Source organism: Tasmannia lanceolata, unplaced genomic scaffold (assembly GCF_043159265.1).
Source record: "Tasmannia lanceolata isolate RefF3 unplaced genomic scaffold, GAP_Taslan_0.1 ptg000008l, whole genome shotgun sequence".
Classification (NCBI taxonomy): domain Eukaryota; kingdom Viridiplantae; phylum Streptophyta; class Magnoliopsida; order Canellales; family Winteraceae; genus Tasmannia; species Tasmannia lanceolata.
In genome coordinates, this window is record NW_027518685.1 from 56867298 (window position 1) to 56895000 (window position 27703).

Consider the following 27703-nt stretch of genomic DNA (forward strand, 5'->3'; position numbering starts at 1 on the left):
GAGATTTTTAATCATACCCCGATTATCTCTGATAAGGCCCCCTCCAGACCTCCTCCGTCTGAATCCAGAGATGCGTCCGAATTTAGTTTTAGTTCATCGTCTTTTGGTGGAGACCAAGAGCAGTATCTGCTGGAAGGATCTTCAGGAATGTGTCTGTATTTTAGATTTGTGGCCGTAGATATGTTTCTTGGAGAGTTCTTGTCTTTAATTTTCAGCCCATTCATCTTGATGCTGATCTCTGTGAGGATTTGGTTAAGAACAAGCCTCTTGTGCTTCCACAAGCTGAAGCTGCCACATAGTGGGCTGCAACGAGAGGGGCTACCTGTGGAAAGGGCTACCTAGAAAAAAGGCCAGAGTGAAAGCCGTCATAGAGGGGGCCGTAAGGACGGTGGATACGAAAGTGTGGTGGAATGTTACGGTCTTGACTCGAGTGGGGCCCGCCTAGGTGTGGGACTAGGTGAGACCCAGCCTATTATTGGACGAGTCTAAAGGGCCTAGCCTGACGCGTGATCTTTGGACGTATTGGTTAGGTACCTAACACAATGTGTGTTCAGTGTTTTTACAAATTATTGGAACCATTAGCTGTTGTCGATTGGATGGATTTTTTTTTTCAGTAGGCACCTGAAGTTGATCTTCTCATTGTATGAAATTGTGATTGTATCAGAAATTTTGTTTTCTCTTTTCTTTTTTAACGAGTTTGATTATTTGGAAAATTGGATTAATCGGTATTCTTTAGTGTTTCAAACTTCAGTTAACTTGATACTGGTCTATGAAACCTTAGCCAACACCATGGTGGTTCGTATATTTGAAGTCATTGTTTTGGAAAATTCTTCTATTTTTTTTTTTAAAATAAAAATAAAAATCTGTGTTATGATTTATGAATTAGTTATTGTTGAGATTGTAGAAGAAAATTCAGTTTATTTTGTCTCCCTTGAAACTGGTCAGTAATTTACATGATTTAAAGGTAATGTTATTTTTCACTTGTTATTACATGAACCGTTGATCTTTGTATTCCTTAGTGTCATTCCTCCGATTTTAGAAATTGGAAAATGTTTAATCCCCTTTAATTTCTTACACGAATCAGGGTCTTATCATTTGCGTATTTGTAGATTTTTCGGTTACTTAGAAGACAACATTGGTATAATCCGAAATGCCAAACATATGCAAAGCTATTGACAATGCTCGGGAAGAGCAGGCAGCATGAGCGGGCGACCTTGCTCTTCCAAATCATGCTCTCTGAAGGACTCACACCATCTCTTGATGTTTATACATCGCTCGTGGGTGTTTATGGCCTCAGCGGTCTTTTCGACGAAGCATTTAGAACAATCGACGAAATGAAGTATGTTTCTGATTGCAAACCGGACGTATACACTTACACCATCCTCATCAACTGCTGTTGTAAACTCCGTCGTTTCGATCTGATTAGTAAAGTGCTTACCGAGATGTCATATCTAGGGTTAGAAGGCACCATTGTTACTCACAATGCTATAATTGACGGCTATGGTAAGGCTGGGATGTTAGAACTAATGGAGAGTTCCCTGTCAGACATGCTTGAAAGTGGCCGATGCCTACCCGATGTTTTTACACTGAACTCTTTTATTTGGGCCTATGGCAATGGTGGGCAGATAGAAAAAATGGAAAGATGGTTCGATGAGTTTCAACATATGGGTATTGGACCGGATGTAAGGACATTTAATATCTTGATCAAGTCATATGGTAAAGCGGGCATGTACGACAAAATGGGTTCGGTTATGGAGTTTATGAAGAAACGGTTTTTCACTCCAACAATTGTTACTTTCAATATAATTATTGAGACTTTTGGAAAAGTAGGAAATATTGAGAAGATGGAGTACTTCTTTGAATTAATGAAGAGTCAAGGAGTGAAGCCAAATTCTATTACTTACTGTTCACTTGTTAGTGGATATAGTAAAGCTGGGCTTATGAAGAAGGTCCGCACGGTCTGGAGGCAAATAGAGAATTCTGATGTTGTTTTGGATACACCATTTTTTAATTGCATCATTAGTGCATATGGTCAGGTTGGCGGTGTAAAAGGGATGGAAGAAATGTTTTTGTTAATGAAGGAAAGGAAATGCAAGCCTGATAACATAACGTTTGCTACTATGATCCAAGCATATAATGGTCAAGGTTTGGAAGAGGCCGCTCAAGAGATGGAAATCAAGATGCTTAAGATGAAAAACTTAATCAAGGTAATTTATTTTTTCAGCTATTAAATTCTAATTATTTTGGGTTATTGAAATCTCATCTGTTATATTGTTTCTGAACTTGTTCTGCATTCTATCCTTATCCTGATCAGATCCAATTGGATTTAATTTCTTCCTTGCTATTAGATTTCCACTATTATTACTGAGTCTATGCCTAATTTTATGGATACCATACTCCATGATCGCATTAAGCTCCTAGCATAGAGTTATTTGCTTGATTATTTTGCTTACTATTGTTCTACAGGGATGCATTGACTGCTTCATGCATGCTGTTTAAGACTACCCCTTAACTTAGTTTTTTGAATATTCAGGAACTAGGTTGATGGGGAAAGGATGGAGAAGAATGAAACAAATGGAAAAATTGGAACCACAATCTTCTTTATTGGATATTCTGATTCCATGCAATGGTTGGAAATGGGAAGAGGGTAACGCCGTGTTCTAAGCCCTTGGATCTCCGATTCAATCTGCTTCAGGTAACAACATCGTTTGTTTTGCAAAAAATTCCTGTTAATCAGTTATTGTCACGTTGCTAACCGGCATCCTTTTTTAAGTAGTGATCAAGTTTCAGGTTTCTGTATGTGTCTCGATTGTGACGGAAAAGGAAACATGTTGGTTTCAGTTGGTTTTTTTTTTTTTTTTTGAAATCCTGTAAAATATAGAAAGTATTGAAACATGTGCAAACATTGGACATTTAAGACAAAACTTTAGAAAGTGCTAGAATAAGCACAAATACACACTAAAAACCATCGCATAAGTAAAAAACCACCCATAATGGTTTAACAATATTGAATACCTAGTGATATATTTGATAATTCGTTACATGCTAGATTTCAAATGTAATTCATATAAATATTTATATCCATATTTCACATGCAATTCATGAGCATAATTATGTAACACATTCTGGTTTGTATACCACAAATAAACAAGGTTTTGGTTTCAATGTGTGTTTCGGCGGTACGCATTTTGGCCGGGATGAAGATGGAAATATTTCGGTCGTTGATGGTTTCGGTGGAAATTTAAAACAATGATAGTGATTATCATTATGAATTTATTTATCTTTTTGTAGTCCTAAAAAACAAAAAAACATTTTCTGTGTTACATTCATGGGACTAGGACAATACGATCACGAAGACTTTGAGAATTTGTCCTTTGCACAGAGACAAAGGTACCTGGCACGGTGACTCATTGACCTGTTAAACAGTTATATGATAAGAGTCCACCACATGGATGGTGTTGTCGGGATCAATCCTAATGATCAACTTTTTGATCATGCACGAGGATATGTGTTTGTGATTGAGACCATTGATCTTGTCGACCATTATGAGGCGACCCACAGGGTCTTGGTCCGATGCCAAACAAACATCCCATGTATTTGATTAAGGCCTACTCAAATCAATAGTGTAGTGATTCTTGAAGGAACCCTTAATGATGTTTGATGGATCAAGGGACCCGACCACGCCCTGTGTACCCCAAAAAGTGGTTGTTGGGAAAGAGCCTACTAATCATTGTTTTTTTAGCACTTTTCATGATATCATTAAGAATATCATTATATATCAGTTTATACAAGCATAAGATATGGAATGCATATTAATTTAAATTACATTGTAATTATCAGGGGCGATGGCACTTGAAAGGGAAGGGGGACAATTGCCCCCCTTAATTTTTTGGGAAAAAAAAATATACCTTCATTTTTTAATATTTTTTTAATAATTACCCCCGTTTTAAAAAAATATGCCACCCTTTCCAATCATCCCTAAGATAGAAAATAAGGTTAAAATTTTAATTTTACCATTTTTATATCCCTTCCTTCTAAAAAATATCTTTTTCCCTTCCCAAGTAAATCCTCCTCCATCCCAAAACCAATTAAAATAAATACCACAAGTCTTGTAAAACACGTTTCCCATAACCTATTCATCTCTTTCTCTATTTTTTATTCTTCCTAGGTCTCCATCCACCTCCATCCACTACTTCTACTTGTGTTTTTTTTCCCTAAGCAGCAGCAGGCCCACCACGCCTGACGCCACCACACGCCCTTTCTTTTGCTCTCTTTTTTTTTCCTTGCTTGCAAATGCAGCATCTCCCTCTCCTCTCCTCTCTTCTCCTGGTCTCCTGGAAGCTTTTTATTTAGGGTAAGTCATTACTAATTGTTATTGAATCAATAGTTATTGAATAATTTTTTTAGCATTCTTTTACATTGATATAGTGATTGATAATTAAATATTTTTGTGATATAGTTATAAAAGTTCTTTGTCTTGTTTGTTTTTTTTAGTTATGGAAAAATATTTTCCGAGAGTACCGTCATTAAAGTCGATAACCCTTCCTACAACTTCAAGTGTCCCCACCAAAGAACGAGAAAATTCTAAAAGAATTCGATTGGAACTTGATCCTACAAATCCTCCTGCTGATCCCGGATTACGAAGACCAATTGAAATACGGGTGTGACAACCCAAGAGGGGGGGTGAATTGGTCAATTAGAAATTTTAGGCTTAATTAGACGAAGATTAAAACTTAATCCACTTAATTAAGCACTAATTAGTCTAACCCTTGTTCAAATAGGTATATCAATAAAAACTAAGGGTTAGACATTCTAATTATGCACATTTGCTAACCCTTGTTCAAATAAACATTATAATGCAATTATGGTTTAAACATTTCAATCAAGTGCATTTACTAACCCTTGTTCAATTACAAGCACAAATACAAGTTAGGGTTAGAGTTTACCAATCATCACACGTGCAAAGGAAGAAGGAGAAGAAGAGTCATCCACAAAAGACACGAGATTTTTATAGTGGTTCGGTCTATTACAAGACTTACTCCACTCTTCCTAGTTTTCCTCCTTGGATGCTCCAATAAAGATGGGATTCTTGAATGGCGAATCATCAAGCCGTACACCACACATTCTCTAACTCCAAAGGGCACACACCCTTTCTGCACGAAGCCTTGCGAGGGACACTCCCTCTTATATGATTCACCTTTGTTAACGGGCCGAATCGGAGACCCTCATCTTCACAACTCTTAACGGGCTGAAGAGAAGACCCTCATCTTCACAACTCTTACTGGGCCGAAGAGAAGACCTTCATCTTCACTTTTCTTACCGGGCCGAAGAGAAGACCCTCAATGAAGAACAAATAAAAGTGAAAAACTCTTAATGCCTCGTAATAGGCTGATTACAACTTTGTAATCTCACAATCACTTCACAGAAATAAACAAATGAAAGCCCTATGGAGTGTCTCTTGATAGAATGTGGAAATACAAGCTCAAAGAGGTTTTAGCTTTTGATTTGAAAAGTTTAAGCTCAAAGAAATGGGATTTGATCTTTCTCAATTGTTCAAAAGCTTGTTTAGATAGGTTTAGATAGTGTATTTGAAAATATGACCGTTTGGGGGTAAAACTGTAAAAAACTGGGTTGAAAAATTCAACCTGTAAAAGCCCCAACGGCTAGTTTGCCCGACCGTCGCGGTCGTCCGCACCTATCGGGCGCCATTTTATATTTTCAAATTTCTTACCGTCGCGGTCGCCCGTCCCCATGACGGTCGCCTGGAGAGGGCTACCTGTTTGTTCAAAATTTTTGGCTCATAAACCTATCTCGGTCGACCGACTCACGACGATCGCCCGCCCAAACTCATGACGGATTGTTCATGACTTTCCAGGAACACTTTCGTGGTCGCCCGGCTTATCCCGGTCGACCGGCCCGCTATTGTTCGAAGGATGCTGGAATTCCAGCTATCCTTCCACGGTCGCCCGGGAATTCCTAGTCGACCGGCCCTGTAGAAAATTTCATTTTTAACTTTAAAATTAAGGGGCTTTGGGCCATGGTCTTTGGGCTTTAGTCTTAGGTTTTCAAACACATTTTTGGGTGTGTGTATGGTTTTCAAAGATGTAAAATGTTAAGTATGAAAACCATTTGAAAACCTATTGAAAGTGCAATTTTACATAAAATCAAGAGGACTTCAAATACATTCTAAAAGTGTATACCATTAGTCTTCTTGGAATGTCTTTGCTCCTTTGCACTTTCTTGGACTTCTTTGGCTTGTGAGTGAACTTCTCCAACTGATTTGGCTCTTATGACTTCTCCTCTAACATTCAATTGCAAGTTGAAAGGTACATGAGGTGTCACCATGGCATGTTCAACTCCAAGCTCCTTCTTGGAACTTGTGGAATCTTCATGATGAGCTTCTTGATTTGAACATCTTCAAATGAGGATGTCTTCACTGTAGGTGCAAGCTCTTGGTTCTTTTGCTCCTTGATCCACAAGCCATGTGTTTTAAAGAGTTGTGTAATGGCTATTATGACATGAAATTCCTGTATACAACACAACACCTCAAAGCAACACATTAGTCCATAAATGCTAATCACTTTGGTTTGCTAGCATTAAAACAAGAAGGTAAGGTGAATGATTTACCCATGGAAACCCTTGGGCTTACACCAATAACTGATTATCATCCTAATGATAGGGCAAAAGTTCGAATGATATACTTAGGAATGGGTCCAATTCAACCACGTAACCATGATTTCCCTCAAATTGTGCAAGGAAAAGAGAATAGGCGGGTTAATCCAAAGTGGTTTGATGATTATCCTACTTGGTTGGAGTATAGCATTGCAAAAGACGCGGTTTATTGCTTGTGTTGCTATCTTTTTAAATTGGATAGTAAGGAGCATGGGGGAAGTTGTGATGCTTTTGTTGTTGGGGGGTTCTCTAATTGGAAGAAAGTAGAAAGATTTGGAAAACATATAGGGGGTCCTAATAGTGCTCATAATCAAGCTTCGAGTAAATGTGAAGCTTTTATGAATCAAGAGCAACATATTGAAGCATTGGTAAATAAGCAAACAGAGCAACGACGAAGTGACTATTGAATTCGCTTGCATGCTTCAGTTGTGAATGCTCAATTCCTTTTAGAACAAGGTTTACCTTTTCGCGGGCATGATGAATCTTGTGACTCGTTTAACCAAGGAAATTTTCGTCAGCATTTGAAGTTCATGACCATGATTAATGAAGATATAAAGAGGGTTTGTGTGGGGACGTGTCCTGGGAATCTCAAACTAGTGACTGCAGATATCCAAAAGGATATAGTGAGTGCTTGTGCAATTGAAACCACTAACTCAATCATTAAAGATCTCTGGGGTTCATTGTTTTCTATTTTGGTTGATGAAGCTCGTGATGTTTCTAACAAGGAGCAAATGGCCGTAGTTATACGTTATGTAGATAAGCTTGGGCATGTGGTTGAGCGTTTGTTAAGTATTACTCACGTTCCCAACACCACTGCTACATCCCTTAAGGAAGAAATTGAAGCATTATTGGTCAAGCATAAATTGAGCATATCGAGACTTCATGGTCAAGGATATGATGGGGCAAGTAACATGCAAGGGGAGTTTAATTGTCTTAAAGCACTAATTTTGGAGGAGAATGAATATGCTTACTATGTTCATTGTTTTGCTCATCAATTACAGTTGGCATTAGTTGGTGTTGCAAAGAAAAATATGAACATCTCCGATATCTTTTTTTAGTTACAAATGTAGTAAATGTGGTTGTGGGTTCTTTGTAAGCGCCATGACTTTCTTCAGGAGATTCAACTTGCCAAAATTAAGGAAGCACTTGAAAATGGTGAGCTTTCAAATGGACAAGGACTTAATCAAGAGACCACACTCAAACGTGCGGGGGATACACGTTGAAGCTCACACTATAGAACACTGGTTAGTTTGGAATATATGTTTTCCTCTATTCTTGATGTGCTTGATCTTATTGTCAAGGATATGAAATTAAGTTCAGATCAAAGACATGAAGCACATAATCTCTTGAAATCATTTCAAACTTTTGAATTCGCATTTTCCCTTCATTTGATGATAAGTTTATTGGGAATTACAAATGAATTGTCACAAGCATTGCAAAGGAAGGATCAAGATATTGTGAATTCCATGACATTAGTGAGAATATCAAAACAACGGCTACAATTGATGCGAGACAATGGATGGAATTCTTTGTTAGATGACATTTCTTCATTTTGTGCCAAACATGACGTAGAAGTCCCTAACATGGTTGATACTTATGTTGTTCCCGGAAGAGTGCGACGGCATGTAGAGAAAAGAACGATCTTGCACCATTTTCAAGTTGAGTTGTTTTTTCAAGTTATAGACTTGCAACTTCAAGAGCTTAATAGTCGTTTCAATGAAGCAAATACAGAGTTGCTTCTATGTGTGGCATGTTTGAATCCAAGTGATTCATTTTATGCATTTGATAAAGAGAAGTTGATTCGACTCTCTAAGTTTGATCTAAAAGAATTTCCAGAAGTTCAGTATTCTACAAAAGAATTAGACAACCAACTTGAAATATATATTCTTGATATGAGGTCCAATACTCACTTTGTGAATTTGAAAGGAATTAGAGATCTTGCTGAAAAAAATGGTTGAGAAGGGAAAGCATGCCTTGTATCCACTTGTTTACAAGCTCATCACATTGGTACTAATTTTACTAGTCGCAACTGCAACCGTTGAGAGGGCTTTTTTTGCCATGAAGATCTTGAAGAATCGATTACGCAATAGAATGTCGGATCAATTTATGGCTGATTGCTTGATTCCATATGTTGAGAAGGATATTTTTGGTAACATCGATGATGAATGTGTTGTTTCCAAAAAATGAGACCACGTCGAGGAAGCCTATAAAATTTTCTTACGGGTCATGTTATTAGGTTTTGCACTCTAAAATTGTAAGATGTCATTTTTGTTTACCTCAATGTATGTTGGTTATGGAATATATATGAGGGTTTTTTTTTGGAAACTATAATATTGCTTTCATTTGTTTGGAGAAAAAAATTACTATAATTTTTTCCCCCGTTGTGCAAAATTTCTGGCATCGCCCCTGGTAATTATGAATGGTAAAGAGAACTTTATTAAAAATAGAGAAAAGGGGGACCCCGACCAAGATGATTGGAACAAGAAGATAAAAAACAAAAAAGAACAAGAACAAGAAATAACAAGATCCCACATGGGGGAGGAAATAAAAAATCATCAGATCCTCTCTACCAACACCCGCCCGGGCTAGCCTGTCAAAATCACTATTCACTGATCCTTTCACATGTTGAAAGCGAACACAAAAATTTGCTAGTCTCTCCTAGATCTAGTCTACCATATCAGCACATCTCCATGGGCGGGGATGACTACCATCCATCCATTTGATTACATTGAGCGAGTCTACCTCTACATTAGAATCTGTGATCCCAATGGGGCTGGAGAAGGCCCACCTGGTCAGACCCCGATCATCACTTAGAAGTCCTACCCTGGCTGATCTTGGAATACCCAAGCTCGTTCCATTCCATTGGAATTAAGCTTCGTTAACCCTCGTTCAGGAGGGGACCACCGAGGACCAGGGGCTTCCTCGTTATCCCCAGTGTTGAATATCCCATATATTGAAGCTTGAAATGAACCTGAAACAAGGTAGGAACACCCATGCAATCGTAAGCTTGATGACTTTCATGAACAAATAATAAGAACTTTTAACTAAGCCTCTAAATGTTCATTAATTTCTTTCCTTCCAAATAACTCTTCGTAGCCAGTGGCACCACTCTCCATAATATTCTCCCTTTGCTCTTCCATGGGTTGAAAAACCAACAATCAAGGAGATCCTTCAGCCGCTCTAGGAAGACCCACAATAACCCGAATCTTCCAAGAATGGGACACCGGATCTCACTTGCAAACCTCCATTGTAAAAGATATGATACACAGTCTCTCCTGCCTCGACACATAATTGGCATCTTGCGTTTTCGCAGAAGGTCCTTTGAGAAACCAACAATCAAGGAGATCCTCCAGCCGCTCTAGGAAGACCCACAATAACCCAAATCTCCCAAGAATGGGACACCGGATCTCACTTGCAAACCTCCATCATAAAAAGATATGATACAGTCTCTCCTGCCTCTACACATAAGGCACAATAATTAATAATTAGCATCTTGCGTTTTCGCAGAAGGTCCATGTATGAGTCTTATTTAGAATGATGTCCATTGGAACACGCAGACTCTAGGTGGAGCTAGGATACTCCACACTGTGGCCCGATGCGTGAAGAGATTAGGGTCAAGATGTTGGTAGAAGGATTTGACAATGAATACCCCAGATGCACTCCAGATCCAAAGAGTCTTGTATTTTCTTAACTTCTTAATGTAGTAACAGCCCAACAAAATCAGCAAGCGAATGATACCATCAATTTTTCGATCAAAGAAATTCCTCATGAACTTGATTTTCTATGAAACCCAACCATCCTCCTACTGAAAACACTCCATGATGAAAGCATCCTTGTGTGAAGCAACCGCATGCAAGTCAGGGAACACCATGACAAAAACTAACCCTTTACACCATTTGTCATGCCAGAATTTTATCTTATCCTTCGTGTGAACTCTGAACCTGATCCCCTTGTCAAACTTATGCTTAATCTTCAAAATATTCCTCCACATCGTCATCCCAATACTCCTAAACTGATCATCGGAGATCCACCTGCCAGGATAGGAGCTATACTTACTCAATAACCATAGTCCACAGCTGAGAACACTCTTCCCCAAATCTCCTTAACCATTTCCCTAGAAAGGCATTATTCACCCTTCTCAATCTTTGGAAGCTCAAGCCTCTTAGTTTTATCGATTTGCAAACTTCATCCCAACTAACAAGATGAATCTTCCTTTTTTTTCATCAAACCCACTCCATAAGATGTTCCTATGAATATGCTCAATACAGTTTATCACACTTATTGGGCACGTGAAGATCAACATGAAGTAAATAGGGAGTTTGCAAGAATCACCTTGATGAGCGTAATTCTACCTCCCAACGACACCGGGTCTCCCTTCCAAGTTGCTAATCTTTTCTCCACCCTTTTCACAATTGGATCCCACCCCTGCTTCTTGAGTTTCTCATCGAGCGGTAAACCAGGATATTCAACAAGCGAGCGATACCATGAATTTCCCGATTAAAGAAATTCCTCCTGAACTTGATTTTCCATGAAACCCGGCCTTCCCACTGAAGGCGCTCCATGATGAAGGCATCCTTGTATGAAGCCACTGCATGCAAGTCAGGGAACCCTTCACACCATTTGTCATAATAGAATTTTATCTTATCCCTTTTGCAAACTCTGAACCTGATCTCCTTGTCTAACTTATGCTTCATTTTCAAAATATTCCTCCAGGCCGTCAACCCATTACTCTTAAACCAATAATTGGAGATCCACTTGCCATGATAGGAACTATACTTACTCTCAATAACCTTGTTCCACAACCTCTCTTCTCCAAATTTTCATAACCAGTTTCCTAGAAGGGCATTATTCACACTTCTCAATCTTCGGAAGCCCAAGCCTCCGACCTTGTTCGATTTGCAAACTTCATCCCAACTAACAAGATGAATCTTCCCTTTTTTCATCAGATCCACTCCATAAGAAGTTCCAATGAATCTGCTTAATATGATTGATCACACTTATTGGGCATGAGAAGACCAATAAAAAGTAAACCGGGATGTTTGCAAGGACTACCTTGATGAGCGTAATTCTACCTCCCAACGACACCGGGTCTCGCTTCCACGTGGCTAATTTTTCTTTACACTTTTGACAATTGGATCCCACACTTGTTTCTTGAGTTTCCCATTGCCAAGCTGTACACCAAGATAGGTAGTCGGAAATCGATATATAGAACACTTAATGAGGCTTGCCAAATGCCCTGTTCCACTATTGGATAAGTGAACCTCCAGTACTCTAGACTCCTCAAGATTGGATATCTGCCCGATACCACTTCATAACAACACAGGACTGCTTTGAGATTCAAAACTTTTCCTTCATTTGCCTCATTGAATATGAGGGTGTCATCGGCAAACTGAAGATGGGTAGCATCCATCCTTTGTGATCTAATTTTAAATTCTTCTATGATCCCAGACCTTTTTGCCATCCTACTTAAGGTTTCTATTGTTAGAGTATATGCCCTGAAAAGCCAGTAGAATGACTTTTATTAATCAATAAAGATTTATTTCATGACATGAATGGCTTATTGTATTAATGAATGTGTGTGATGTGCTTGTTTATTGACACATGTTCGTCCTCAGGTAGCATAGTAGACATGCCATGCTCAAAGGATTCATAGATCCAAGGGAGCAAGGAGATATGACATCTCGGTTCTATGCAAGCCTTATTAGTTCCTAGTTGGGAAAGAGAATGGACATCTCTTTTTGTATACAACTAGCACCAGTCTTGCCTACTTGCACGTGTCGTGAGGTGACTTATCTCGGTCATCTGGATAGTGGACCCTAAGCAAGAAGAGTGGGTGCGATGATTGGATCGCGCAATTGAACCAGATCAAATAAAGATCAACTTGTGGTCAAGAGAGTATAAAAAAGTTCTTCCAGACAGGACCCTTCCAATGTCCATAGACCTGAGGGATCTTATTGGTATGTCGGCCCGTTCTAAGGTCTTAGTCTATCTCATAGTGATTCTATTTTAGAGTCACATTCGGATAGAACTATATCCTAGAGTAGGGCTGTAATAGGGTCGGGTTTTTCAAAATCATAGCCCAACCCTGGATCCCATTATCTCGGCCCTGACCCACCCTGACCCTGAGTTAGGGCCGAAAAACCTCAACCCATTGCCCGCCCTACAGGGCTCAGTGCGGCCCTGGCCCGCCCTGATTGGCCCTGATTGGGCAGGGCCGGCCCTGATTGACCCTAGTGCAAATACTTGTTAAGAGTGCTAAAAATAAAACAACCGCATATCATATAGAACAAAATGATCAATAAACAGAGAAAGGGAACAAAATAAGACAATATGAATTCAACAACATGACGGTCAGCAGAGACAATTAATAATAATAATCTAAAGAAATATCAATCCAAGATAATAGAAAACATTAGCAAAAGAAACATGCAAAGATGGTTCAATTCTATATTAGAAAACTTATGGTCGGGCCGGGTCAGGGTACCCGAGGCATTAACCCAGAACCTGACCCAACCTGAGTTAGGGTCTAAAAAAATGAACCCCGACCCGCCCTCAGAGTTGGAAAATCCAGCCCTGACCCTGTTCGGCTCAGGGCGGGTTAGGGCTGACAGGGCCAAACTTGCACCCCTATCCTAGAGCAAACCTTCGAGACCAATAGTGATATTCAACAACCTAAAATTTAGGGATTGACATTTACAATTTTGTCAGAGCGGTAGGCCTATTAAATAGCCTGGCCAGGTGGATTTGATAAAAAGTTTATCGGAATGTTTTATGCAACATTGAAAAGTTTTCGAAGGATTTTACAAATGCATTTGGAGGCCGAACACCGTTTGACCAAAATGGTATACCAAGAGTGGGCCAAGGGAGTAAGAGGTGTCTAGCCTCCGTATGACTCAACTCAGTAGATGAAGTCAAGAAGAAAGGACGTGCACATACAAGATGTGATTAGGGGTAAGATGATCTGACGGTCATCTTCAGGGTTACGTCTCGATGGAGGCCACTGACCTGTGTGAGTGTAGTTTAACTACAAGGCGAGATCGCAGTGGGGCCCACCATAGGGTTCTGCAGGATCAGCCGTCGAATCCCCGCGACGATCCCACTCATAACTCGAATGACCCGATAACATCCAAACAGACTAGGGTTCTGCATTATATGCATTTGCAAGGATGAATGAGATCCGATATTACAATAATGTGGATATTTATTATATATATATATATATATATATACATACATGTCTTGGTTAATAGTTAACAAGAGACGATGAGAATTTTTCGAAGACAAATTGGAGCCGAAATAACTCCCATTAAATGTGAGTTATTAATTAATTAATTTGTTAATTAATTATTTAATTATTATACATGATTATTATGTATTATTAATTTGATTAATAATAAGCATGATTAATAATAAGCATAATAATGTGTACTCCAAATGAGGATAGTTATTCCCAAACCGATTTTGCAAAAGTTGTGGAATTGGAACAGAATTGGGAATTGGGATAGGACTACATATTTGGATAAGTATGGTGGGGCCCACTGCACGCCCAAATCAGTTGGAGAGCTGGGAAATGGTCTCCCAATTCTTCAAGGACTTTGAGTTGCACTCAAACTCCTTGTTGGATAAGAATTGCTAAATTGTAGGATCTACAAAGCAAGCAATTTGTTTCTAACACAAACTCTTATGAGATAAGGCCACAAGGGCTGGAGGGAGTCTTCAATACACGTTCCCCAAGGTTTCTTGGGCGTCCCCACACAGCCTTGGACGTTTGGGAGAGTCCCATTCATTCGAGGGTCTCAATTCAAGTTGGCTTCTCAATTGGATAGGAATTGGGAGAGAAACAAGGATTTATCAAACCAAAACTCTATTTTCTATAAAGGAACAAGGGCTGGACGGATTTCAGTAGTAATACACCCTGGAAATTCGTCCTCCTCTCCTCCCCTCTTGAGAAAATCGTTTTTTCTCTCTCTCTCTCCCTCCATCTATTTTCCAATTGTTGAAATTTTCACTCCATAGTTTCAAAGAAAAAGGCTTCCAATTCAATTCTCTGATCTTTATTTTTTTTTGAAAATTGACAATTTTGTTGATACTATGGAAATTACATTGGGACCAGAGGTCCCAACCTGCAATACATAGAGTCAATTAAGGATGGCCAGGAGCATACTCCTATACCAGTTAAAACCGAAGAAGAAAATCTACTAATTCATCCGCTACGATGAGGACCACCCTTACATGCGTTGCCATCATGTCGAGAAACTATTCTACTTCCCTGCCAAAATCTTCACCTAATATCACAGGCTAGATCGTCCTCACCACTCCCCCAATAATCCAAGGCACTACCCCAAGAGCTTAATTGAATTGAATCCAACAAGAATGCTATATTGGGGGGCCTCTCATGCAAGGCTTTCCTCAAAATAGACTTGTCATGACCATTTAGATAGTCATTTAGTTTGGTCTTCTAGACAAGCCATCAAAAGTTCAAAACCGAAAGAGACCCATCCATGCTATGCTGGATCTTGGACTCTAGCAGATATACAACCCCGGAACTCGGGACTAGGACATTTAGAGAGGCGCTGATCGCCAACCACTCCTCCACCAGACGGCCACCTCCCGCCAAAATCTGGAGCCGTTTTTCTCTCCATCCAATACAGAATCCGATCCCCAAATTGCTGGCAAACTCCCAGAACAAAGAAAGGGAGAGCCGACTCCTTAGGGAAGTTGGTCTTCCCAGAACCTCAGGAGAAGCCATTCCAACTATGACGCGAAAGCTGTCTTCAAGGAAGAGGGGGGGCTTTTTAATAGCAAACTTAAGGTCTTAAGAGCCTTGAATCCTCCACTCCTGGGGAAGAGTGCTAGGAGCCTAATGATACGATTCCCCAACTACCGGCGAAAATACGAAAATTATGACATCCAAATGCTTTAAATGCCTAGCCTTTTTTAACCCCAGGAACCCTAGCTATAGATTTAGCTATAGATAGGGCCAAACCTAGCAGACCTGGAATAGAGCTTGAGGAGTCCAAACAATCCGCTAAATTTCTTCCTTGGACCCTGCTTGGAACCCAAGATAGTGACCATTTTGCTCATAATGAAATGCTCTTGGGAGCTTAACCCCCTGACTGGGAAATTTGGACCTTTGTAAGAACCGCCAAGGCCGCGATTGGTGAAGTTCTTCCTGGTGTATGGGTGAGGTGCAGCCAGCAAAGCATGCTTCTGCCTAATGTCAGGGGTAGGTTTCTTGGAACTCACCAACAAACCCAAATAGTCTTCATTCCTCTCTTCAGGTCCCATCACGCCTTTTTTGAGAACATCTAACGGCTCAATCTCGGGCCTCCCAACAAGAAAATTTGAAATTGGAATTGAAATCCCAGAAGGGCCTATCGGCTCACCAGGCAAGGGCCTTGAGGTCACCTGAGGCCGATCCGCCGCTAAGGAGGAACCCGAGCCCTGGATGGTAGATTCAGGGATTTTCTACGAGAGCTCAATCCCAATGGGGTAGTACTGGTCAAAGATTTTGAGCTTTACCCCAGAATTAGGGAGAGCTAGAATCTTAGCTGAAACGAAACTCATACAATTATGATGGTTGCCCTCCATCTTGGTTTCTACGACCTTACCAAAGAGGCCCCTAACGCCTCCACCGTAGAAACAGCCCAGGCTTCCAATGGGATGCTATAAAAATGAACCCAAAGTGCCTCCTCCCCTTGAATATATTTCTTTGTCCATGGTGAGAGGGAGAGTAAATGGTTGTCCAAGGCCGCGGATCCCTTAGCAAGGATCTGTGAAGCCTGCGATTCTGATTCAAACATAAAATGAACTTTGTCCTTTGCCAGCAAAGAAGGGCAATGCAACGACAGGGATTCCCAGGACACTTGTGCCCATTTCCGCAGCTCTTGCAAAGTCTCATTATGATTTTTCTTTTTCCCAATCAAGCAGGATCAGAGGGAGCCTAATCGCACATTTACTTCCTTACCTGAAATTGATAAAATTGGAACCGCTGAGTTGTGGCGATAAATTTTACCCGAGTCAGGCCAATGATTATTTTCGTTACCCTTAGATTGAACCCTAGATGAACTAGCGCGAGGAACCCATTTTAAGGATGAATTGGTCGAATGACACGAGCGACAATCAACCCTCCATTTATAGTTTAGGTATTGGCAAGGGGAGCAAAATCATACTCCAAGCCTTTTGTCTCGGACATGTTTAGGTCTCCCTAAAGATACTCCTTCCCCGCCTCAAGGAGGTAGAGGGGAGGGAATCAATCTAGCTTGTCAGCACCATTTGCATCTAAACTGCCATCCAAAATTATGATAGCGACAATTAGGGCACTGCCAATCCTCTTCCCCTCCCCGCATCCACTCTTTTTTTGTTGATCTTCGACTTTTTACCGTTTTGATTATCGTTGGTCTTGTAGCTAATTGTTTATCTTTGGGTTCTTTTCGCTAGAAACCCAATTATGATAATTCTCTGATCTTTATATCAAAGGTAGTGATTATATCAGACCTTAAAGAAGTGAATAAGTGTTATTCACATCCACGATCAACGGTGCAGAGAAAAGAATCCACCGGTTCAACTTGCGGGGTTCACGACGTTGGAAACGATCGCAACCGTCAGAGGAGTAGATCAAGCAACGTGGTTCGTTGATTTATTCTTCAAAGAGGTATTTCTTTATGTTTAATTAACAAAATTAACTAATCTAGACTCTAGGATCTTGGGCAATAGCAAGATCGAAAAGAAAAATTTAAAGTTCTATGCGATTTTTGTTCCGATGCGCATAACGATCTTGGCGGAAGGGGATAACCTTCCTTCATCTATGACTATCAAGAATAAGAAGGGGGCAGGGGGTCTCCCTTCCTGAAGCCATTATAAGACTTGAAGAATCCACATCTCCTTATCCAAGCCCGCCATCGGTCACCATAATTCGCCCGGCGCACCAAATAGTCACGACAGCTCCAATCCACCCTATCATAGGATTTTTCCATATCCAGCTTACAAACTACTCCTCTTAATCTAGCTTTAAGGTAAACGTTCACCCCTTCATTTGCTATTAAAATACTACCAAGGATTTGCCTCTATTGTACAAAAGTTGATTGAGTACTGGAGATGACTTTAGGGAGGATTTTCTTTAAATGCTCAGCCAAAACTTTCGTCAACACCTTATAGAGACACCCACCAAATTGCTAAGTCTGATAGCCCTTTGGACCAGTGTTTAAAAACTCGTTGACTCGACTCAGAACTTGACCGAGTTGACTTCCTTTTACCTTGGCCACGTTCCGCGTTGCACCGCATCCGCATACCGCGTTTTGCCTTACAGAGTCAATAAAAACCTCTTTGACTCTTCCAAGTTATGACTGTGTCAACCGTATTCTTGGCCGCGTTCGTGCCAAGTCGACAAGGATTTTTCTTGGCCGCGTTCCACATTACATCCGCGTTTTTAAACACTGCTTTGGACTTTAGGAATCAAAGCTAAAAACGTAGCCCCACAATTTAACTGTTCACATTCCCCCCCCCCCCCCCCCCCTAGATATTACTCCCTCCATTTCTACCTCTGCCCCTGCCTCTAGGATTACCAGCCAATGTACCATCGCGGTTAACTGTCGAACGAAGACGGGCCATTTACCTGATGATTCTATTTGATCTTTTGATCCTCCCCTCCTCCATCTAACTATCATGACTTCTCTGGTTTCACCCTTTTGGAATAACTTCCTCTGATCCTCATCCATCCCTGAATATGTTAAGCCCTTCACCCTGCTTGCTTCCAATATATTGTTAATAATCAGCTCATTCAAATCATCCTCTTAAACCCTTCACCCTGCTTGCTTCCAATAAATTGTTAATAATCAGCTCATTCAAATCACCCTCCGTCCCTTGCCAAGCTTGCTGTCCAGCTTCACTTTCTATTAACTGACCACTGGTCATCTGATTCGATTCCCCGACCACCACCTCAACCTCCTCACCGCTTATGGCATTTCCCATCTGGCAATTAGGCGTTATCTCTACTATCTCATTCTCTGACACCAAAGCAGTTTCATGCATGTCCACCCCCGTTTTTTCCCTGTTTTCCTTCCTGTTGGGGTTTGGGTTTGGATTGTCAATTTTGTTGTTTGGGGTATTTATCAAACCAACCTCCTCCAATGGCCCTAAACCTTCAATGCCTGGCTCTCCTGTGGGTCTGTTGCTGGATACTCTCAATATGATTTGCAGCAGCTCAACAACAAGACCGACGTCCGCCACTCTAGCCTCCTTAGGCCCCACAGACCTCATCGTTTGATGTGATATTTTTTCTGGATAACCAGACCATCCTTTTACCTCCTGACACATCCCGTTAGGGGAGAGAGCCAAATCCCTCTTATTAAAACAAAATCCTGCTCCTAGCAGCATCACTAACAATACTAGAAAATCTGACAAAATCTGATCCATGGGCCCAAGGGAATGGAAGATGCAGCACAGAACCAGCATGATTTGCATGTGATACTTCAAAACATGAATAACTGCTAAGCTGCGACATCGTGGAAGGACACTTAGGTAAAACAAATTGTCATGTGCGACCCATGTGCCAGACATGAGTGCTTAAGATATGTGGCAGGCTTCTGTTGGTAGATTCCCTGGGTTGGTTGTCCGTGGAGTGGGGTCTTGAGGCAGGAGTGGCCTTCTTATGGTGGTGGTTAGAAGAAAGAAGCAATGTTCGAACAAAAGAGTTTTTACGGGATTCTCGGGTTTCGATTTTCGGCGGTCGATGGAAGCGATTCTCTTCGGTGATTCTCGCCTGGGTCGGTTTCTGTTGGTAGATTCCCTGGGTTGGTTGTCCGTGGAGTGGGGTCTTGAGGCAGGAGTGGCCTTCTTATGGTGGTGGTGGTGTTTTGTGCTTCTGCTAGTTCCGCCATTATCCCCTCCCATTCTGAACCGGTTCCAGAAGTCTCTGTAGTAGAATCTTCTTCTTCGTAAATTTCTGGTTCATCGAGCTCCTCTTCAGAGTCTTCGTCATTCCCTGCTGATTCTTCGGTACCTTCTTCGGTTTCGAGCTCTGTCTCAGAATCGTCACTGGATTCGGTGCCGGATTCTAGTGGGTTTCCTATCTGGAGTGGCCTGCACATTTTTTCTCTGAGGGTGGGTGGTGGGTGTTTTTTCTCTCTGCTCTAAGAAGAATGTTTGAAGATAGGGTACCCGAGGTAGTATTCGGAAGGTACAGAGGTCTTTCTTCTGGGGTGGCGACAAATCCTAGCAATATCCCTTTAGGAGGTGTCTGTGTCGAAAAGCCTTGGGTTATAATGGAAAACAAGTGGGTCAATCGCGTTGCTAAGGTTTCAAGGCGTCGCTCGGCTGGCGGTTTGGGCGATTGGCGATGCTGTAGATGTGGTTTTAGGAATTTTCAAAAGCGAAATATCTGTTGGGAGTGCAAGAAAATTTGGTCCATGTTGGATTTTAATTTTCCCTCTTTCCAGTCTAGGGCTGCCTTAGATGGAGCTCAGAAGAAGGAGAGCAAAAAGGAGAAGGCAATTCCGTCTGTGTGTCCCGGTGTAATGAGAGATATGCCTTTTGAGCCTCTGGTTTCTGAGGGAGTAAGCTTTAATCTGGAAGTTGTACCCTTACAGTCTATTAGCAATGCTGAGTTAGGGATTTGGGGTAGAGTTTCTCCTAGATGGCTTGGGGATTTAAAGGGGATGGAAAGGTGGTTGAGCAGTAGGCAGGGTATTAAATGTGAAGTGATTGTGTATAAAATTGCAGAGCTGGAGATTCTGATTTCTTCACAGGTGGGGGTGGATCGGCAGAAGCTCATGAATGTATGGATTAATGCAAAAAACTCTCCATTTATGGAGCTTTCATTATGGGATCAGAAGTTCGGCTCTGAGGGGCGTATCTGTTGGTGGATTATCGAAGGAGTGCCACCTCAAGCGTGGTGTGAGGAGAATTTCCGCCGGATTGGGGAAAAGGTTGGTAAAGTGGTGGAGATGGGTAAATCATGTGAAGCTGGTCAGGGGTATGACTTTGCTCGGGTGCGAATCTCGGTAGTAGGAAGTTTAGGAAAGGAATTGGCTATCCAAGTCTCTCTGGATGGAGCCGTCCGTTGGGTGCGACTGATGAAGGAGGAGGAAATAGAGCAAATGGATCCTGTAGAGCTATCTTTCAGTAGTGAGGGTGTCGACGGTGTGGAGGCTTTAGGGAGGAATATTTCGGTGATTGCGAGATCCCCTGTCTGTCGGGATTCGGGGGTGGAGGAGGTGCTTGTGTCCGGAGCTGAAATTAGCGGTGGTGAGTCGGTTCCGGTGGAAATGCTGGATCACGTTAGAAATATGGGCTATCATACGCTGCATGAAGCGCACGATAGTGCAAGGACACATGGCGGCAATTTTGAAATTCATCCTGCTGTATCTCCTGTTGAATACAGGTGGCGAAGCGTCTGTGGTGGTAGTCCTGTTTCAGCTGGCTCAGTGGGTCCCACATGTCATATAAACAGCTTTTATGATATCATTAAAGCTTTTTCTCCCTGCCCCTCTCTCAGTTCTGAAAAGTCTTTTCTCCAGGATACGGATTTTGTTCCCGCTTCTCGAGAGACAAGGGATTTGGGCTTTGAATTCCCTATTGCCGAATCTAGTTTTTGGGCTGTGGCCCATTTAAGTGAAGATGGGCTTGGTGGGTCCAGTCGTCATGGGTGTGTTTTAAATTATAATTCTGAAGATGGGTCAGTAGAAGGCGCTATTGCTAGCTATGAGAATTTGGAGATAGTTCAATTAGAGTCCCTCAGTTTTGGTCGGGAGGTCTTGGCGATTGAGGAAGGGGACTGTTTTTCTGTTCCGCTCGAGGTGTCCTCCTTGCAAGGAAGATCTATGAGACTCGAGAGTCTTGCTGCAGGATGGAATTTGGCGGCTGGTGTTTCGAGAGTTACTTTAGCTGAAGTTGCTACCAACCTTAATTTCGATGAGGAATTGGAGGATTCGATCTCCTCGGAGGAACAAAGGAGTATCTCCGGGGGTGGATCTCATGGGAGTAGAGGTAAGGAAGTGGAATTTCTTCAGAAGGTTGGGGATGGGTCTCGCCAGGATGGTTCGAGCTTGTATAGGCGGAGTGGAGCTCTGAGCTTTGTGTTTGAGGGATTCGCCAGGTTTTGGGCTATTCAGAAAGTTGAAAAATCAGTTGTGGGTATCCGAGAGATTATTCGCGCTACTCCTGAGCTGGTGTATTCTAAGTGGCCGTTCTTAGACATCGCCTCCTTAAAGTCATTCAGCGGTTTGTCTCGTCTTGATGTTAACCCGCAGTTGCAGATTCTAGATCAAGAATCTCTGGATAAATCTCCTCGTCTTCTAAACTTTAAAAAGATAGGTCAGAAGGAAATATCTCTTGTTTCGGGAGTTTCTGTTCCAATCGTTATTTCTGATGGAGTTGGTAAGGAGTTAAGTTCTAGGAGGGTCCCTTTAGAATTAGATGAAGTTTCTTCGGGTGATCCGGGAGGGGGCAAATTATTTGAGGAAAGCTCTGATTATGTCGGGCATATTCTGGGGGTAAGTAAGGTACTGGGTGTGGTTTATGCAGGGCCGGAGGAAGATTTTATCACTGAAATCCAAGCAGCTGAGGTGAGAGATTCAGAGATAAAGGAGTCTGTTCGCAAAGGGGTAGGCAAAGTATCCGGAGCAGCTTCCTATAGAAAAGATAGAGAACTTCAAAAGTTAAAAATCGATTTAAAATATTCTCGAGACGTAGTCGTGGTCGGGGAAGCTGTGGATCAAGCGAGAAGATCTCCTAGTGGGAGGAGGGGGAAACGATTAGCAACGTCTGGTGCATTATGAAAATTCTTACATGGAATGTCAACGGCCTAAATCATCAGGAGAAGCGTATTCAAGTGAAGGCGTTGGTTCGAAAGTTAAAACCGGATCTAATTTGCTTACAGGAAACAAAAATGGAAGTTATAAACCGATCTCTTATTCTAGGTTTGGGAGTGTCCGCGGACTGGGACTTTTCTTTTGTGGGATCATCTGGAGCCTCGGGAGGGATTTTAGTATCATGGAATGAATCTATCTGGAGGCTTCAGGATGTCTGGAGAGGTAAGTTTTCTTTATCCGTGGTGCTAAAGAAGGAGGACAATTCACTGTGGTTGTTTTCAGGGGTTTATGGCCCGATCCTTCGAGCGGAAAAAAGTTTGTTTTGGGAAGAATTGGCGAAGGTAAGGGATTTTTGGCCCATTCCTTGGTGTATTGGGGGGGACTTCAATGAGGTTAAAGAAATGGGAGAACGGTTGGGGTGTAAGAGATCTAACTTAAGTATTCAAGCGTTTGCAGAGTTCATTGCAAAATTTGAACTTATTGATATTTCTGTGTCGGGAGCTTCCTTTACTTGGTCTAGAGGCCCTAGCAGAAGTAGGTTGGATAGATTCCTGGTTAGTGCCGAGTGGCTGGGTGTGGTCCCTGAGAGTTATTCTAGAGCTATGGTGCATTCGGTTTCTGATCATTGCCCCCTCTTTTTGGATCCTCGTCTAGAATCTTGGGGTCCTCCTCCTTTTAGATTCGATTTGCCGTGGCTCCTTCATCCAAATATGGAAGTGCGTTTGAGTAATTGGTGGTCGGCGTGTAATGTGGAGGGTTCTGTAGATGTAGTCATTGGGAAAAAGCTTAGATTTGTAAAGCAGAATCTAAAAGCCTGGGTTAAGAATCAGCAGCTTTTGAATCAGGGTAGGAAGGTGTGGTTGGAAAACCGGTTAAAAGAGCTGGCAGCCTTGGAAGAATGCGGGTTAAGCTCCGAGATCGAAGGGGAAGAGTTGGGAAAGATTAAGCAAGAACACAAAGGGTTGCTGTTACGGGAGGAGATTTCTTGGAGACAAAAATCAAGGGTACAATGGTTGAAGGAGGGAGATAAAAATTCGGCTTATTTTCATGCGATGGCCCGCGCTCGGCGTAGATCAAATCAAATCGAGTCTATTTCAGTGAATGGAAGTATTCTCAATTCTAAGGAAGAGGTTTCCTCGGAGATTGTTAAATTTTATGCTAATTTATATGCTTCAGAAGGCAGTCTTCGTCCTATTCCTGTAGGGCTGGAGTTCAACACTTTAAATCTGGAAGTTAGTGCGAGTTTGGAACATCCTTTTGCGGAGGAGGAAATAGAGAAAGTTCTGTTTTCCCTTACCAAAGACAAAGCTCCTGGTCCGGATGGTTTCTGTCTCGCGTTCTTCCAATCTTGTTGGTCGGCTGTCAAATGTGATATCCTTCGTTTTTTCAAGGAGTTCTATGAAGGTTTGAGTCTTGATAGGATGACAGGGGCCACATTTATAACCCTGATTCCCAAAGTTAGAGGGGCATCTAGGTGTCTGATTTTCGTCCAATTAGTTTGGTTGGTTGCCTATATAAATTGTTGGCCAAGGTATTAGCTGAAAGGCTTAAAGTCGTGCTTCCGTCGATAATCTCAGATAGCCAGAGTGCTTTTGTTAGTAAGAGGCAGATACTGGATTGCTCCCTAATTGCGAATGAAGTCATTGAATCATATGCTAGAAGTGGTTCCGGAGGAGTGATATGTAAGCTCGACATGGAAAAAGCTTATGATAGAGTGGATTGGGAATGTCTGGATTATCTGCTTGGGCACATGGGTTTTGGAACCCGGTGGCGAGGTTGGATCCGGCAGTGCATTTCTTCAGCATGGTTTTCTGTCTTGGTAAATGGGTCGCCAAAAGGTTTCTTTAAGTCATCCAGAGGATTAAGACAAGGGGATCCTCTATCTCCCTTTCTTTTTGTCATTATTTCGGAGACCCTCAATCGCTTGATGATAAAAGGAAGCAGTTTGGGGCTGTTGGAGGGCTTTATTATAGGGCGGGACAGAGTTGAAGTAGCGCTCTTACAATTTGCTGATGATACCATATGTTTCAGTTCCCCTGATAGAGGGAAGATTTTAAATCTGAAGGCTGTGATTAGATGCTATGAGTTGATTACAGGGCAGCGATCAAACTTTCAAAAATCCAGTCTGTTTGCAATGAATTTCCCATTATCTGGCGCTATAGAGTTTGCAGAATTGATGGGATGCAGGTTGGACACTTTACCTTCTTCGTATCTTGGGCTCCCTCTGGGGGTTGGAAAGCCGAGTAAAGAGCTCTGGCCTCCTATAGTAGAAAGAATCGAAAGAAGGTTGGAAACCTGGAAAAGAAAGCTTGTGTCTAAGGGTGGTAGATTAGTGTTAGTCAAGGCAGTTTTGGCGAACATTCCTGTATATTATCTGTCTCTATTTAGTTGCCCGGTGAGTGTAACTTCAAAAATTGAAAAGATCCAAAGAAGATTTCTATGGGGAGGGGCAAATTTAAAAGGTGGCATTCCTCTAGTTAAGTGGGAAAAGGTTTGTGTCCCTATAAAAAATGGAGGGTTGGGAATCCGACGGTTAAAAGAGTTCAATTGTGCTCTTTTGGGTAAATGGTTATGGCGGTTTGGTGTGGAACAATCTTCGCTTTGGGTAAAAGTTATAGGGAGCAAGTATGGTTTCTTACATGGTAATTGGTGTTCGGATGATAAGTATAGTAAGAAAGGAGGGACCATATGGCGCAATATTCTGAAGCTCAAACAAAAATTTGAGGCAGGAATTCGATTTAAAGTATACGTAGGAGATCGTATCAAATTTTGGTTGGATTCATGGTGTTCCGCAGACCCTCTGGCTGTGCTGTTTCTAGGGTTGTATTCCGTGGCTTTGGACAAAGAAGTGAAGGTTTTTGAGTGCTTCGAGAGAATTCATAATAAGGTGGTTTGGTCCTCCTGTTTCAGAAGGAACTTTTTTGATCGAGAACTATCGGATATATCTCAGCTGCTTCATCTCATTGAGCGATGCTATTTAAAAAGACGAGGGGTGGACAAACGGATCTGGATTTGGAATACATCTGGTATTTTTTCTGCCAAATCCTTTTATTTCCATTTATTGCCTGCTATTGGGTTTCCAAGTTGTGCGGCCGTCTGGAAATTCATGGGCCCCCCTTCGGTCTCTTTTTCCAGTTGGGCAGTGTGCAATGGAAAGATCCAGACCATTGAGTTTCTGAGAAAAAGGGGTATGTGCTTGGTAGATCATTGCTCGCTTTGTCTGGAGGATGGAGAATCGATCGATCATCTTTTCATTCATTGCAAAGTATCAAGGATGATTTGGGATCGGATATTGGTCAGGTTTGGCATCTGCTGGGTCTTCCCCAATTCCATAGAGGACTTGTTTATAAGTTGGGAATTTGTGCCCTGGAAGCAAAAAGGTAAAGTCTTAATGGAGGTTTTGTTTGATAGCAGTGTGGTGGGTAATCTGGAAAGAAAGAAACTCGAGAGTATTCGAAGGATCATCAGAGTCAGTGTATTGGTTATATAATAAAATCATAGCATTAGTTATATTTTGGGCAAAAAACTCCCCGGCGTTTAAGTTCGTCTCAGCTTTCGATCTTTGGGAAGGTTGGAGTATTGTGTGCAATGAAGGGTTGAGAAGAGAGAAAAGATGTCAGAATTGCGAAGCCCCACCTGAAGGGTCTATTACTCTTAATTTTGATGGGTCCTCACTTGGGAATCCGGGTCCAGCAGGGATTGGAGGACTTTGTAGGGATGCCAGAGGGGGAGTTTTGTGGGCTTTCGCACGTCCAATTGGAATTGCCGATTCGTCTGAAGCGGAAGTAAGAGCTGCATATCAAGGGATAAAGCTGTTATCTGTGGATTCTTATGAGAGGGCAATTGTGGAAGGAGACTCTTCAAATGTAATCAGGTGGTTATCAGGGAGAGTAGATCCTCCGTGGAGATTCTTAAGTTTCTTTGAGGAAATTCATGATCTTATGGAAGAATCATCTATGGTTTATAAGCATGTTAGGCGTGAAGCAAATGGGGAGGCGGATTCCCTCGCTAGATCTGGTGTGTTCAAAGAGGGGTTGGAGTGTTATGATTTCCTTCCTCCGTGAGAAGTGGGGTGTTCTGTGTTTGTTTCCAATGCTGTCTTTGCTGTGATTGATTAGATTGTAATATCTTTGTATTTTTGGTAGTCCATCTCGGCCCGCCTTCTTTAATATATTATCATTTCAAAAAAAAAAAAGATATGTGGCAGGCTCAAATCCATACAACATGGATAAATGTGGACAAAACCTACTTTTTTTGAATTACCGATATACGAATATGTCGGTTTTTGAACTAGCAGAGCAACATGGATAAATGTGTAAATTGTCATTTACGTTATTCAGTTTTAAACCTGATCAAGGGATTGACACGCAAGAGAAATAATTGCTAATAAAGAGGTCCAAGAGTCCGTTTTCTTTTTGTAAGGGCTAAAAACGAAGAACGAAGCACTTATTTTGGCTTTTTGACCCCATATTGTAGGGTGGATCTCGAAAGATATGAAAGATCTCCCTCCAAGTTGTACATAGGACTTTCATCGAATACGGCTTTCCACAGAATTCTGTATGTATCTATGAGATCGAGTATGGAATTCTGTTTACTCACTTTAAATTGAGTATCCGTTTCCCTCCTTTTCCTGATAGGATTGGAAATCCTGTATTTTACATATCCATACAATCGAGTCTTTGGGTTTCCGAAATAGTATAACGTAAAAAGAAGTGCTTCAAATCATTGCTATTTGACTCGGACATGTTTTGAAAAAGTCGAGGTATTTCGAATTGTTTTTTGACACGTACAAAGTAAGGGAAAACCTCTGAAAGTATTTCAATATTGGACCTTGGACTTATAATAGTTCCGAATCGAATCTCTTTAGAAAGTAGATCTTTTGTCTCATGGTAGACTGCTCCAGTCCCCTTATGAAACTTTCGTGATTGGGTTAGCCATACGCTTCACATGTTTCTAGCGATTCACATTGCATCATCAATTGATATAAGTCTTGTATAAGAATCTACAACCCACTAGAACGCCCTTGTTGACGATCCTTTACTCCGACAACATCTAGGGTTCCTCGAACAAGGTGATATCTTACACCAGGTAAATCCTTAACCCTTCCTCCTCTTACTAAGACTACAAAATGTTCTTGTACATTATGGCTAATACCAAGTAGATAAGCAGTGATTTCAAATCCAGAGGTTAATCGTACTCTGACAACTTTACGTAAGGCAGAG

The 27703-nt window shown here is 41.5% G+C and overlaps 3 protein-coding genes across 4 annotated transcripts in view; all 3 read left to right on the forward strand.

Moving 5' to 3' along the window:
- The window catches only part of LOC143885382 (LOW protein: PPR containing protein), a 69405-nt gene that overhangs the window by 1504 nt on the left and 40198 nt on the right, over positions 1-27703 (forward strand). Inside the window, exons 2-3 of one of the 2 annotated variants that reach the window (XR_013253259.1) lie at positions 1110-2207; positions 2534-2695. Coding sequence is in view for 1 of the 2 variants with exons in the window: in XM_077389534.1 (XP_077245649.1) it covers positions 1110-2207; positions 2534-2545 (1110 nt within the window). In the remaining variant the exon portion in view is untranslated. Of the gene's footprint in view, positions 1-1109; positions 2208-2533; positions 2966-27703 lie in introns of those variants that run through there. The other variant, XM_077389534.1, reaches the window with a different exon arrangement.
- Positions 6630-7730, forward strand: LOC143883078 (uncharacterized). Its single transcript, XM_077386442.1, has 2 exons — positions 6630-6993; positions 7099-7730. Exons 1-2 carry the CDS (start codon positions 6630-6632, stop codon positions 7728-7730), a joined length of 996 nt encoding a protein of 331 aa, XP_077242557.1.
- On the forward strand, positions 7932-8630 carry LOC143883079 (uncharacterized). Its single transcript, XM_077386443.1, has one exon. The coding sequence runs from the start codon at positions 7932-7934 to the stop codon at positions 8628-8630; it is 699 nt and encodes a 232-aa protein (XP_077242558.1).

Coding starts and splice junctions, on each gene's coding strand:
- LOC143883078 (XM_077386442.1), top strand. CDS start 6,630: ATGGAAACCCTTGGGCTTACACCAATAACTGATTATCATCCTAATGAT. Junction 6,994..7,098: donor TGCTCATAATCAAGCTTCGA/GTAAATGTGAAG, acceptor TGCATGCTTCAG/TTGTGAATGCTCAATTCCTT.
- LOC143883079 (XM_077386443.1), top strand. CDS start 7,932: ATGTTTTCCTCTATTCTTGATGTGCTTGATCTTATTGTCAAGGATATG.